Below are 14,667 nucleotides of genomic sequence, written 5' to 3' on the forward strand. Positions count from 1 at the left end.
CTGTCCGAAGGCAAGAGCTCTGGGACCCCGAACACGGCTCACTTTTGCCCCTTCTAGTTTCTGGAGCCTCCAGTTTCTCCTTAGCTGCTGGCTGTGCCTCACCTTCATGGAACTGTTCCCCCCACCCTTCCCTGGTCCCTCACAGGGACACTTGTCACCAGATGTCAAGCACGTTGCATGCTTCAAGGTGATCTCATCTGGAGATCTTTTTTTTATGGTTTTTTTTTTAAATTTTATTAGTGAGACACCATGAGGTACAGTTGTAGACTTATAAATTTTTGTGCTTGGGTTTCAACTCTACAATAATCAAATACCCATCCCTCCACCAGTGCCCATTTCCCCCCACCATGGATCCCAGTATCCCTCCCACCCCCCATCCCCCCCATCCCACCCTGCCTCTGTAGCATTCCCTTTTGTTCTCTCTCTCCTATTGGGTGTTGTGGTTTGCAAAAGAGGCAATGGGTGGCAATCATGTTTGGTCTAGCTAGGGATGCTGGAGATCTTTAACTTACAGATACGTGCAAAGATCTTTTCCCCAAGGTTCACCTTTCACAGGCTGCAAAAGTTTGGACATGGCATCTCCTACCGAAGCTCCAAGTTCCAACACGCTGTACTATTTAAAATATGAGTATTGGGGCTGGAGCGATGGCACAGCAGGTAAGGTGCTCTGTGTTCCCTGGGGAAAAACGGTCTCAAGGGGCCCGAGTAAGAATCCATGGCCAGGGGCTGAACCGATAGTACAGCAGGTAGGGTGTTTGCCTTGCACTTGGCCGACCCAGGTTCGATTCCCAGCATCCCATACGGTCCTCCGAGCACTGCCAGGAATAATTTCTGAATGCAGAGTCAGGAGTAACCCCTGTGCATGACCAGATGTGATCCCCAAATTAGCACGGTAGACGGTCCTCCTATTGTTCATTGATTCGCTCGAGCGGGCCCAGTAACGTCTCCATTGTGAGACTTGTTACTGTTTTTGGCATATTAAATACACCACGAGTGGCTTGCCAGACTTTGCCATGCGGGCGAAATACTCTTGATAAGTTGCCGGGCTCTCTGAGAGGGGCGGAGAAATTGAACCTGGGTCGGCCGAGTCGGCAGCATGCAAGGCAAACGCCCTACTGCTGTGCTATTGCTCCAGCCCCCCCCCCAAAAGCAATAAATAAATAAGTAAATAAAATATGAGTATTACTTAAACACATCTCTTCATGATACAATTCACTGAGTAATAAAGATGGTTTAAGACAGTAGACTTCTGTGGGGGTGGGGGTGAGGGGTGGGGTGCTCGGCGGGATTGAACCGGGTTTGGCCCCATGTCAGGCAAGTACCTTAATCTCTATACTATTTCTCCAGCCCCAATATACTACACTTATAAGCAAAAAAAAACAAAATCAAAGCTAAAAATAAAAATAACAGATAAACATGAGATCTAAGCCGCAACCATAGAACTTTGTAACGTGTTTGTTAAGGTGGCGAGGGGGGGGATGGAAGTGGAGGGACTTTGCAATGGTGGTGGAATCGGTGTTGAAATATTACAAGCCTAAAACTCAACTATCAATAAGTTTGTTAATTATGATCTAATTAAGGGCTGGAGCGATAACACAATGGGTAGGGCGTTTGCCTTGCACGCAGCTAACATGGCCAACCCGAGTTTGATTCTTCCGCCCCTCTCGGAGAGCCCGGCAAGCTACCGAGAGTATCTCGCCCACACGGCAGAGCCTGGCAAGCTACCTGTGATGTATTCAATATGCCAAACATAGTAACAAGTCTCACAATGTTACTGGGCCCGCTTGAGCAAATTGATGAACAACGGGAGGACTGTGACCGTGACCATGATCTAATTAAATAAAAAAATATTTCAAAGAAAACATGCAAAATTCACTGATCAAACAAGTGAGGGGGGGGGAAATCTTTCCTTTATGAAAAGGAATGCAATAATACTTTCCATTGTGAGCTTTCAATATACATACTTAAAATTCTCAACCATTCAAAGTATGTAGAACTTCTTGAGTTCACCCCCAAAAAAACCTTCACACCTTTTAAAGTTCTGGCAAAGATTTTTTTTTTCAGTAAAGAGGTAAGCATTTATTTCGTGAGGTTCTAAACTCTATTTCTTTTACGTTACATAATCCCTCTATAGAATATGGGAGACTTAACTTCTGCCATTGCCAAGCAGAAATTTTCATCATTAGTATCCTCACACCAGTCACGTCCTGATAGTCAAGAATGGCAGCATAACTGCATGTCATTTCTATCAGAACTTAAGACTAACATGCAGGTATATTGATCTCACATGCCAATGACTCAAGCACCTTTGACTATACAACCCAAAAAGTTGCTGGATGTTTCTTTCACTGGAACTACAAGAAACCAAAGTTAACAAGTAGAACTCAGACCAAGACTTGGCAAAGATTTAAAAATCTTTGATTTCTCTTGTATCAGATGACTTAAAGTGCCATTTGGGGCCGAGGAGGAAAATGTACAGTGGGAATGGAAAATTGAACTTTCAGAAGTGAGCTTAAAAGTAGTATATACGGGATTTTTTTACTGTCTGCTGTGTTCCCCGCAGTGGACGATACTGCCCCCTAGGGGTGCTGGGATAACCTGGGGGAGCAAGACTAGTCTTGGCCACAATGCCCAAAAGGAGAGAGAGACAGAGACAGAGAGAGAAGAAAAGTGCTTGCGTAGAGGCAGACGGGGGTGGGGTAGGGGTGATGGGAGGGAAACTGGGGACTCTGGTGCAGGAAATGTACACTGGTGAGGGATGGGTGCTGGAACACTGTATGACTGACATCTAATCATGAACAGCTTTGTAAGGGTCTGTTGGATAACACTGGTTTGTCCTTGCTCCTCCCACAGGGAGTTTAGGTTTATTGAGTTACTCCCACCACAGTGCTCCCGAGGCACACCCAATACCATCAGGCATTAATAATCCTATATTGCTTTTCTCTTTTCTTTATGTCCTTTGCATGGTATAGCAATGCCCTTTTTGTATAGACACTGGAAGACAATTGATGTATGCTTTTGTAACATGGGAGTTAACTGACTCCAAATAATATTTACTCCTGGGTATCCATCATATTTTCACTTGACGTAAGCCTCAGTTGCCCTTACTTCCTAACAGCCCCAAAAGGAGGTTTCCAGTGAGGGACTTGGATGGACCCAGGGCAAGCCACAAGCTACCCTGACATTGAAAAGGGACAGCTTGTTTCCAGGTTTAGATGTAGTATCTGTTGGTACTCATTTCCTTCAGTGGCCAAAAGACACTCCATTGAATGGGTTATTGCATTTATTTGTTCTGTGGTGATCAGACCAAACTGAGGTCTCGTGAACACAAGGCACTTTACCTCTGAGACACAACCCTGGTGCATGCTGTTTTATGGGCCCACTTCTTATTTATTTAATAGACACGAGGCTGATTCTACTTTGGGGTTCTTTGGAAAGAAGGCTGCTAAGAGGGTGGACATGTTCTTGTGCCTACAGGCTGAGTCTCAAAAGTCCACACATTGTATGACCCCCTTTGCTGTGTTTTGTTTGGGGGCCACACTCACTGGTGCTCAGGACTTAGTCCTGGCTCTGAGCTCAGGGATAACTCCTGATAGTGCTCAGGAGACCAGAGGGAGATCCCAGGGTTCTTGCACATGGTCAAAACTGAGTTGGCCACACACAAGGCAAACACCCTATTCCACTCTCCTATCTCAGCGCCCCGCCCCATTTGGATGTCATGTGGAGAGTATGTCAATCTACAACTGGAAAGTGGGTCTGGGGGTAGGAAGGAGTCAGGGATGAGTGACTGCCCAGAGGATGGGGTGTTGGGTAGGGGCACAGGACAGTAATAAAATCGATTGTGGTGATAGTTGTGTATTGAAAAACTGAAAGACACTAAATGATACATTTTATACTATACTTTTTAATACTTTTTTATATTTTAAATATTTAAAAATATTTTTCTATACTGACAAACACTAAATGATATATTTTAGATGATGTGGCTCAAAAACAAAATCAGAACTGGATGAAGTGCCAGAGCAAAGGTATAGCAGGTAAGACACTTGCCTTGCCCATGGCTGACCCAGGTTCAATCTCTGGCACCTCATATAGCTCCCTGAGTCTTGCTAGGAGTAACCCCAAGCACAGAGCCAGGAGAGGTCCCTGAGCAGAACCAGGAGTAAGCCCTGAGCCAGCTGGGTGTGTCCCCTTCCCTTCCCCAAAAAATAAATAACTTTAAGCAAATAGAGATTCTGAGTTCTTATTTTTAAAAGTCATAATCAAGTCAGCAAGAATTTTTTTAAATGTTCAATTTGGGGAAGTTGGCTACTTTCCCCAACAGAATTGAAGCTCTTGTCCCCAGGGTCTTAGAAGACTGTATTCACATCTACTGGCTTAAACAAATAACATAGTTTCTTCATGATCTTCACTTTTACATTTTAAGGATAAGCACTGGGCAGGAGCAATAGCACAGCAGTACAGCGTTTACCTTATGTGCAACCGGCCCGGTCAAGCCAGGTTCAATTCCTCTGCCCCTCTCAGAGAGCCCGGCAAGCTACCAAGAGTATCCTGCCCGCACGGCAAAGCCTGGCAAGCTACCTGTGACGTATTCAATATGCCAAACACAATAACAAGTCTCACAATGGAGACATTACTGGGCCCGCTCGAGCAAATCGATGAACAACGGAAGGACCGTGATGCCGTGAAGGATAAGCACTGATAATGGATGATGTTCAGATTAAGAATTTGGTGACATCATTTGATAGGGTTCAAAGTAGGAGGCAGGGGCTGGAGAGATAGCACAGCAGGTAGGGCGTTCACTTTGCACAAGGCTGACCAGAGTTCAATTCCCAGCATCCCATATGGTCCCCTGAGCACCACCAGGAGTAATTCCTGAGTGCAGAGCCAGGAGAAAACCCTGTGCAACACCAGGTGTGACCCAAAAAGAGCAAACAAAGTAGGAGGCAACCAATCTTAAAGGGAAATATACATTTTTACACACACACACACACACACACACACACACACACGTAAAGCACACGAGGCTCAATCTTTAACAACATGTTGGTGATCTCTTATAGAAGGGCTTAATGGCCCCTGAGTGAAATATAACAATCTCCACATTCTTTCTTCTAAGAATACTTTTTTGTAGTATTTTCCGTGGTTTTTCATAACAAACAATACAAATTATATAATTTCGGTTCTGCTTTGGGGCAGGGATTGGGATTTGGGATGAAAACATCCTAAATATGGTGGTGGGAAGGTGTAATGGCTGTGGGATTGGTGTTTGAATATTAAATGTAATGAAATATTGTGAACTGCAAAGCCTGGCAAGCTACCTGTGACGTATTCAATATGCCGAACACAGTAACAAGTCTCACAATGGAGACGTTACTGGCCTGCTCGAGCAAATCGATGAACAACGGGAGGACAGTGCTACAGTGCTACTTTATAAAAAAAATTTAAAAAAAAAAAGAAGAATCTGATGACGTGGAGGCTGCAGAGACAGCTTAAAGAGCTAGAGTGAAAACTTTACCTACAAGAGCCCCAGAATTGATCCCTGGCACCACATGGTCCCCAAGCACTAGCAGGAACAAGCCCCAAGCACTGAGTCACAGAGAGTCCTCAAGTCCTTAATGGTATGTTCCCCCCAACCCCCCAAAATCTGGGAGGAATTTCAAGTTATAAATGAGACCAAAGGAAAGCAATACTATTCTTACGTACAGATTATTTTATTGTAAAAAGGTAAGCAATTACAAATCAGTCTTGCAAAAAAAATCAATGCTGTATCAGCATAAACGTTAATTCCAAATTTGAAAAAGAAAATCCGATCAATTCCAAGCAGGAATAAGCCTTTTCCACAAAGTATTAATGTTACTCTAGAGAGACACTGATCTTTCCTCTAAGAACTTAGAAAAATTAACATTTCTAAGTAGATGATCTTTATCCTTTCTGCGGATACAATTATAGCCATGTTTTCATATAACTGGCCATCCTCTGACAGAAAAAGACCAATTTCAACAAAGTGATTTTTCTCTTATGAATGAAAGTAACATCTGCCTAACGTTTTTATTCTAACCATTTCAAGTTAATAAGCTGCCCAACTGTCAAAAGCAAAAAAAAAAAAAATACTTTGTATTAAATGATTGTTATGATTGTTAAGCCTTAACCTTCATTGTCCCCTAGGGAAGCAGCAGCAGAAGCTGTTATCACATCATTTGCTACAGGAACTGGGTACATCATCCGCAGACATTAGCTTGCATCTGTGCGTCTAGCACAGGGGCATCTTCTATCCGGCACGAGTGAGTTGATGGGTGGATTGCAGGTGAAAGCCGCGCTGGCCTCTGACTCTCACAGATTAGCTTTCTCCTTCGCCGCCAAGTGCGACCCATGTTGCATAAAGGTATGAATTGCGCCCTGTTTTGGAAGAACAAGGATCAGCGTACTAACTCATGGACTCAGCAGCGGCCACGTGGCAAGATTTGCCTTAGCCTGAATCCACGCACACAAGAAAATAATAGTGGGGCTGGAGCGATAGCTCAGCAGGTAGGGCATTTGCCTTGCACGCGGCCCACCCGGGTTCGATTCCCAGCATCCCATATGGTCCCCTGAGCATCGCCAGGAGTGATTCCTGAATGCAGAGCCAGGAGTAACCGCTGTGCATCGTTGGGTGTGACCCCCCCCCCCCAAAAATAGAAAATAACAGTTCACCACCCCCTCCACCCCGTCTCCTCTCAAGCAGTCTGATGCTGTTCAGAACAACAGCAACAACAAAAAATTCCTAAGAGTCTATGTTTTGCAGATGATGTTTTTTCGAATTTGCATTCTTCAGCCCTTTTACACCCATGGACAGACACCTGTCCACGGTTCAGCAGTTACAACCAAGGCAGCGACGGCCAATGGTCAATGAATGGTCTTCAGCCTTCCCACACAGGCAGGCAGTCCATGGGCTGGCTGACCGAAGACCACTGACTTAGGGGCTGGATCGATAGCACAGCAGGTAGGACATTTCTCTTCCACGCAGCTGACTCAGGTTCGATTCCCAGCATCCCATATGGTCCCCTGAGCACCGCCAGGAGTGATTCCTGAATGCAGAGCCAGGAGTAACCTCTGTGCGTCGCTAGGTGTGACCCAAAAAAGCAAAAAAAAAAAAAAAAAAGACCACTGACTTATATCTCAAGTGAGTTTCAGAACTCAGTAGTCATGCCCCCAGGGAGAACATCTTCATGAAATCCAGATCTACTGCCAACTCCCATGGCCAGGTTGCTGGGGCCTCACCTTAGATTTTGTCGCGTTGTGTTTGTCCAAAAGGGCCTGAATGCGGGCACCGTAGTCAGGATGCACATCACTGAAGTTCTTCACCTGTAACCAAACGGGCAGGATATGAGAGCAGGAATCCCGCCCCAGGTCTGTCTCCATGTTAAGCCAGGAGGGAGAATTACAGAGTCTCACAGGGCAAGCAGCAAGACATGGGGTGCCCACTACCACCACCAGGGGCCGCTCCTGAGCCCCGCAGGGTCTGGCGTGGTGAAACATGAATCTTAACCACGCCATGACCCCCTCAAAAAAGAGACTTGGGAGTCCAGTTGAAACCCTGGTCTCTACTGGGGAAGTAACCTTGGATAGATCACTCCTATGAGTGTCAACGTCCACTCTCCTTACAACGAGATGGAAAGGTACCTCACCTCATAGAAGACTAAGAAAAACGCACACATGGGGCATTAACTAACCTTCCTGCAGGGGAAAAAGCTGATTCGGGGTGAGCTCGGGGTAACAGATCCTGGTGACGGGGGCTCAGAAATGGGGCCCAGATACCGCCTAGATTTTAAGCCCTGTTTGCCAAGATGCTGGCCTGCTGGAGGGCCCCACATTCTTCAAGCAGGAATTCCGGGCACCAAATGCAATGCAGTAAGTGCTGGGTCCGATATACACAAGCCGACTCTCGCCTCTACAGCCAGGGGAGGGAGGCTCTGGTCAGGAAAATCAGTGCTCTAAAGCTCAATTTGCTCTAGAAGAGCAGAATGAGGGCTGAGGAGAGCGCTCAAGTGTGTCAAGTATACACCCTGCATGCCTGCTGCCCCAGGTTCAATCCTGGGGACTGCAGAGCCCCCCAGAGCACTGGCAGGTGTAGCCCCAGTGGCCTCCAGCACCACTGGGCCAGGGCCCAACTGAGTATGGCCAGGAATAGCCCCCAGGCCTCCAGCACTGCTGTGCAGAAAGGGAGAGAAGCACACATGAGCACGTGAATGAGTGAGTGAGTGAGTGAGTGAATGAATGAATGAATGAACAGGATTGGCAGTGTCTGAACAGTGGGAGGGTGGGGCATCATAAACTCACAGGAAGCCTGTCAGTATCAGTGTATGGGTGAGAAGGATGCTAGGGGGCCAAGCCCAATTCGGCAACTTACAAACCGTTTTCAAGCTCATGGTTATCAGCAAGAGACTAAACCCTCCCCACCTCTTTGACAGACCTCTGGCTATCAGGCTCCATGCTTAAAGAGAAATATTAAGAAAACAGTGCTGAGGGGCTCATCTACACACATACTTACACACACACACACACACACACACACACACACATACCAATTGTAGAATTCAGCCTACAAAGAAAGCACTCAGTCTGCTAGTACTTGCCTCCCAGATACTTGCTGCTCCAGCTGGGCCTAGGATTAGCCCAGGAAAAAGTGAGGTTTCCTCAAGCCTGCAAGAAGCTCATCTCTCTGACAGGTCAAGAACCCAGCAGTGAGAAAGACATGTGCAGTCAGTGAGATGCTGTCACCAATATGCCGGGACCTCAGCCTGACTTCTGAAAGCAGCCCGGTTCTTACCCCAGAAAGCATGCAAATCAGGTCTTGACTATCAGTTTTTAAAACCACCCACCAAAAACAAAACAAAAAAAAGAACAAAAACTAAACATGTCTTTCTCAGCACCTACACTCAAAACAAGGTGGCATCCTGTCACTGATGCTACAAACTGTCCGGAACACGGCTGGCACCAAATTAAACAAACCAAGGAAAGATTCTCACTCTGACCTCAAGGAAGGGACCGCACCTCAGACCAAGAGCACAAGGATTCATGATGTGTCACAGCAGATAAGACAAACGTCTTATATAAACAGAGGTTGATTGGGGGATTCATTCTAACTCTTCAATGTCTCATGAGCTCACCAGAAGGGACACTTGCTAGGTTCTCCCCTTCACGGCTGCAATCTCTTCTCGCACCAGCAGATGGCGCCCCACCGCCCACACAGCACCACTCACCGCTTTCTTCTGGATGAAGAGTTGCGCGTCTTTCAGGTGGCCAGCAATGTTCTCACACAGGCGGGTCCTCTCCTCCTCATTCAGCACACTGGTATAGAAGGTCCGCACCTGCCCCGGGTCAAGAGAGCGGGCGGAGAATCAAACCACCAGCTCGTCACAAGCACGGCTGCCCCCGCCCCAAAGAACCACCTGAGGGATGAAAACGTGAGACTTCTCGTCTAGATAGCAATATTTTATGGTGATTATAACTGTCATTATGTATTCATTGAGATAGCTCACATTTTTTCCATAATTTTATTTATTTATTTTTCTTCTTATATTTATTTATTGAATCGCTGTGGGAAAAGTTACAAAGCTTTCAGGTTTAAGTCTCGGTCATACAATGATCAAAGACCTTTCCCTTCACCAGTACTCATTTTTCACCACCAAGAACCCCAATATACCCCCCTCCCACCCTTCCCAATGCCTGTGAGGCAGATGATTTCTACTTAACTTTTCTCTACATTGATTACGTTCATTATTTTGACAAAAGATGCACCATTATTATTTAGAATTTCCTCCCCACCCCCAACAATCAGAATTGCTGAAAAGGCATTGTGAAATACTTTGTTTTCTATAGCTGGTTATGAGAATCACATAATGATTTTGGATTTCTGCAAAGAGCCAGATAATTACGAGATGGGTTTCTGTGCGTCTGTTGTTACGGCTGCGCTGAAGAGCCGCTCATGGGGGGGCAACTCGTGACCTCGGTAGGGCGTGAAGGACGGACAGCTCACATTTTAAATAAGATATCAAGACAACCATCGCGTTACTAAGTTGTCAGAGACCCGGGTGTAAGTACTCAAAGTTTAAATCTGATGCCAAAGTTGAAAACCCAGACTTGGGAAGTAAACACAATCCAATCAAAGTAATGATCGTGTCCTCTGCCCACCATCTAATTTGCTCATTTCCTCTCTGATTGTATTTAATGTACTGTTTAAACAGCCATTAAGACACTCTGTTGTTTTAACTTCAAAGATTGCACTGTTTGCTTCTAGAAATTTCTTTGGTGGGGGGAGAGAGGTTGTTTTTGTTTTGGGGTCATACCCAGCAATGCATGGGAGATACTCCTGACTCTGCATTCAGGAACGACTCTTGGTGGTGCTCAGGGGACCATATGGGATGCCAGGGATCGAACCAGGGTCGGCTACGTGCAAGGCAAATGCCCTACCCGCTATTGCTCTGGCCCCTAGAAATTTCTATTTGGTGACTTTCCAAAATAACCTTTTTTGTTCCCAGCCCCCCCCCCCACTCCCTCCCTCCCACCCACACATCCTATTTGTGCCTCAGGGAAAGTATTCCTGTCTATAGCTTCCTGCAGTGTGTACATACACTCATTTAAAAGTTTTTTTTAAAAGAAAATTACATTCTTGCCTTGCACACAGCCAACCCGGCTGACCCGGGTTCGATTCCTCCACCCCTCTCAGAGAGCCCGGCAAACTACCGAGAGTATCTCGCCCACACGGCAAAGCCTGGCAAGCTCCCCGTGATGTATTCAACATGCCAAACACAGTAACAACAAGTCTCATGATGGAGACGTTACTGGGCCCGCTCGAGCAAATCGATGAACAACGGAAGGACCGTGACTATGAACACTAAAGGGGCTGGAGCAATAGCTCAGTGGGTAGGGCATTTGCTTTGCACAGGGCTAACCCAGGTTTGATCCCTGACATCCCATATGGGAAGGGAAGGGACAGGGTAGGCCCGAGGTAGGCCGAGGTGGGGGCAGCTGATTGGGCAGCCTTACCTGGGTCACGTTGTCCTCGTTGGCGCTGTTGTAGCGCCGCACGTCAGCGGAGGCCCGGGCGCCGTGCTCCAGGGCCCGGGGCTGCTGCTCCGGGGCGCTGAAGCTGTTGGGGTAGTAGTTGGGGGCGCCGCCTGCAAAGGGAGCCGGCACAGGGTCATGTGGGCCCCCCATGGCAGAGCCCATCCCACTGGCCCGCACAGGGGCACCCGGCAGGCCCGTGGTCTTGTCCCAGCCCCCCCCCCCACCACACGCCCGAGGTCTCTCACCCGAGTCCCAGCCAAGAGGGTCCCGGGGCCCTGAAAACCCTCCCGGGCTAGAGCAATAGCACAGCGAGTAGGGCATTTGCCTTGCACGCGGCCGACCCTGGTTTGATTCCCAGCATCCCTTATGGTCCCCTGAGCACCGCCAGGAGTTAATTCCTGAGTGCAGAGCCAGGAGTAACCCCTGTGCACCGCCGGGTGTGACATAAAAAGAAAAAGAAAAGGAAAAAACCCTCCCGGCTGACTCTGATGCTGACTGGGACCAGGAAACACACCCAGGGTTTGCTCCGGCCCCCGCCCCTCCCTAGACGAAGACCCCAGATGCAGCTCAGATCTGAAGGGTTCCTTCCCGCAGACCTAGCCTCTCAGTTCAAACGCTGCATCCCGGAGCTACTTGGGAGCGACTGCATGTTCTCTGTGGTCAGTAGCTCCCATGGGAGCAACTGAGTGTTGCCATGGGTGGGTCCTATAGGGTCCCATGCGGGGGTGGGAGCTTGGGAGGGGGGGGTGTCACCCCCATTCCCGCACAAACTGTGCTCCTGCCCCAGCTTGGCTCTCAGTGGTCTGAGGATTCTTGGAACTGAGCTCCTTGCAGGCTTGGATGACCAATCAGTCATCACTTTTAACTCCCTCTAAAGACACATTTTTTTTTTAATAAGGGCCATGAGGGAAGGGGGAGGAGGGAGGGGGGAGGGATGGGGGAGGGAGGGAGGGGGGGAGGGAGAGATGGAGAGAGGGAGAAAGAGAAAGGGAGAGACAGGGAGAGAGAGAGGAGGGGAGAGAGAATGAGGAGAAACAGAGGGAGGGAGAGAGGGGGAGAGAGAGAAAGAGACGGAGACAGAGAGGGAGGGAGAGAGAGAAAGGGAGAGACAGGGAGAGAGAGAGGAGGGGAGAGAGAATGAGGAGAAACAGAGGGAGGGAGAGAGGGGGAGAGAGAGAAAGAGACGGAGACAGAGAGGGAGGGAGAGAGAGAAAGGGAGAGACAGGGAGAGAGAGAGGAGGGGAGAGAGAATGAGGAGAAACAGAGGGAGGGAGAGAGGGGGAGAGAGAGAAAGAGATGGAGACAGACAGGGAGGGAGAGAGAGAAAGAGAGAAAGAGAGAGAGAGAGAGAGAGAGAGAGAAATCAAGCACTGAACGGGCTGAGTGCAGGCTTTGTTAGCTGGAAGCTTGGGATTAAGCCAAAGCACCTCATGTCCCCTAACCACTGGGATAGACCCCCGAGCACCCCTTACTGTGACCCGAAACCAAATAAATACTCCAGGGGTGCTGGAGGCAGGGGACTGAAAGCAAGACCCTCACCCCCAGGGGCAGGTGGGATGGGATGGGTGCGTGGGGCCCCCAAGATCACAGCAGATGGTAACGTATGGAACCTTGCTCCGTGAGGGTACAACTAGGGGCTTCATACATGCTGGGCCTATGCCCTGCCACTCCAGCCATACCCCTGGCCCTCAACACACCACTTGTATCACTTGTCATCCCGTTGCCCATTGATTTGCTCAAGTGGGCGCCAGTAATGTTACAAATAAATTCCTTAAAAAGGACCTTCTAGTATGTCCACATTCATTGACCTAGATTTATGGTGGGGATGACATAGAATCAGAACACTTTTGTTGTCTGGAATAAATCAGGAAGCCTCTTTTTTCGCACCCTGGTGGGTTTTTCGGGGATACGCACACTCTACTTCAGCCCGAGTGGCGAGAAACACCATCAGGGGTTCGAATAAACCAGCCTGGGACTGGAATTCTACCCAGCTCTACTGCTGCCAGAATGGATTAGCCAGAGGAAATCATCGAGAGGCAGCTACTGAGCACATTGGTCAAACGCGTGGAAAAGAGGGAGACCACCACAGTGGTCTACAGCCCAGTGTTAGCCCATTTAAGTTCATTCCAGGCCAGCAGCATCTAGGTAGAAAGCAAAGCAGCCAGCCACTGCAGTGGGCTGCTAAATTAAGAATAAAATCTGTGGGGCTGAAGTGATAATACAGCAGGCTGGGCTCTTGCCTCACATGCGACCACTGGGTCCTGGGTTTCATCCCCAAGACCCAATCCTCAATCCCCACCAGGAGTGATCCCTGAGCATGGAGCCAGGAATAAGCCGTGAGCACAGCTGGGTGTGCCCCGACCCCAGTCACACCTCCCCCCAAAACGAGCTCTTTGAAATGTACCTGCTGGAGTAATTTCAAAATTTGTTTCTGAATAAGTTCCAACCTTTTCTTAAAGTGGGAGTTGTCTTCAACTCCTGGAAACAATTAAGTTCTTTCATCAAACTTTAAGAACACCGCACAAACGCTCTACTTTCCAAACAAGCAAAGGGTGTGTCAAAATGCATCCTTAAGTAGTTTTTAAATACATATGCTACTATAATGATTAGCAACAGTGGTATAAACATGAAGCAATCACTTGTTAATTAAGTTCCAGAATATACAGGAACCACTCCGACAGGTCCATTCTCAATAATGAAAGGACCAAGTATTATGAACACAAGAAACGTTGAATAAAAATGCAAGAGATAGGCACCAATTACTTGGACAATAATACTCCCATTATACTGTAAACCATGGGGTGGAGAAATTTTGTGGGGCCACCTAATGTAATTTCATCGGTAAGCATGTGAACCTAACAAAAAAAAACATGGGGAAAACTATGATAATGGTAACCAAAAAAGTACTCAAAAATTATACATTAAAAAAATTAAGTACAGGCATACAAAAATACCCACAGATAATACTGGCAAAAAAAAAAAAAGTATATAGCACAGTGTTAGAAAGCTGAAACCTTTGGTTACTGGACTATAAGTGGATTTCCCTGCTTTCTTTTCTCCATAGATTATTTTCCAAATTTTCTTTAAGACAAATTTACTCTTTTTTACCATTGAAATATAAACTTTGGTGCCAGAGAAATGGCTCAACAGGCTGAGTATTGGAAGTCTAGGTTCTACCCCAGCACTGCTGGACTATGAACACTGCCCTGGGCATCTAACTCCAGAGCACAAAGCTAGGAGTCACCCCAAAGCAAGACAGGCTGGGACGAAAGAAAGAAAGAAAGAAAGAAAGAAAGAAAGAAAGAAAGAAAGAAAGAAAGGAGGGAGGGAGGGAGGGAGGGAGGGAGGGAGGAAGGAAGGAAGGAAGGAAGGAAGGAAGGAAGGAAGGAAGGAAGGAAGGAAGGAAGGAACTTCATCTGAATATAGACATCTGTACCTTACTGCACTGTCCTCCCGTTGTTCATGATTTGCTCGAGCAGGCCCAGTAACGTCTCCATTGTGAGACTTATGGTTACTGTGTTTGGCATATCAAATACGCCACGGGGAGCTTGCTAGGCTTTGCCATATGGGTGGGATACTCTAGGTAACTTGCTGGGCTCTCCGAGAGGGGTGGAAGAA

At 47.4% G+C, this 14,667-nt stretch overlaps 1 protein-coding gene and 1 pseudogene across 1 annotated transcript in view; both read right to left on the reverse strand.

Annotated features, from left to right (window-relative positions):
* Positions 1-2,184: 2,184 nt before the first annotated feature.
* On the reverse strand, positions 2,185-2,418 carry LOC130017334 (uncharacterized; annotated as a pseudogene).
* Positions 2,419-5,693: 3,275 nt separating this feature from the next.
* CAT (catalase) overlaps positions 5,694-14,667 on the reverse strand; it is a 35,986-nt gene continuing 27,012 nt past the window's right edge. The window contains exons 10-13 of the mRNA XM_056136040.1: positions 11,029-11,159; positions 9,243-9,350; positions 7,261-7,344; positions 5,694-6,399 (exon numbers count right to left, since the gene is read on the reverse strand). Of these exons, the coding sequence (XP_055992015.1) occupies positions 6,334-6,399; positions 7,261-7,344; positions 9,243-9,350; positions 11,029-11,159 (389 nt within the window). The 3' untranslated portion in view covers positions 5,694-6,333. The remainder of the gene's footprint in view (positions 6,400-7,260; positions 7,345-9,242; positions 9,351-11,028; positions 11,160-14,667) is intronic.

The sequence above is a fragment of the Sorex fumeus genome, unplaced genomic scaffold (assembly GCF_029834395.1).
Source record: "Sorex fumeus unplaced genomic scaffold, SorFum_2.1 ptg000007l, whole genome shotgun sequence".
NCBI lineage: Eukaryota > Metazoa > Chordata > Mammalia > Eulipotyphla > Soricidae > Sorex > Sorex fumeus.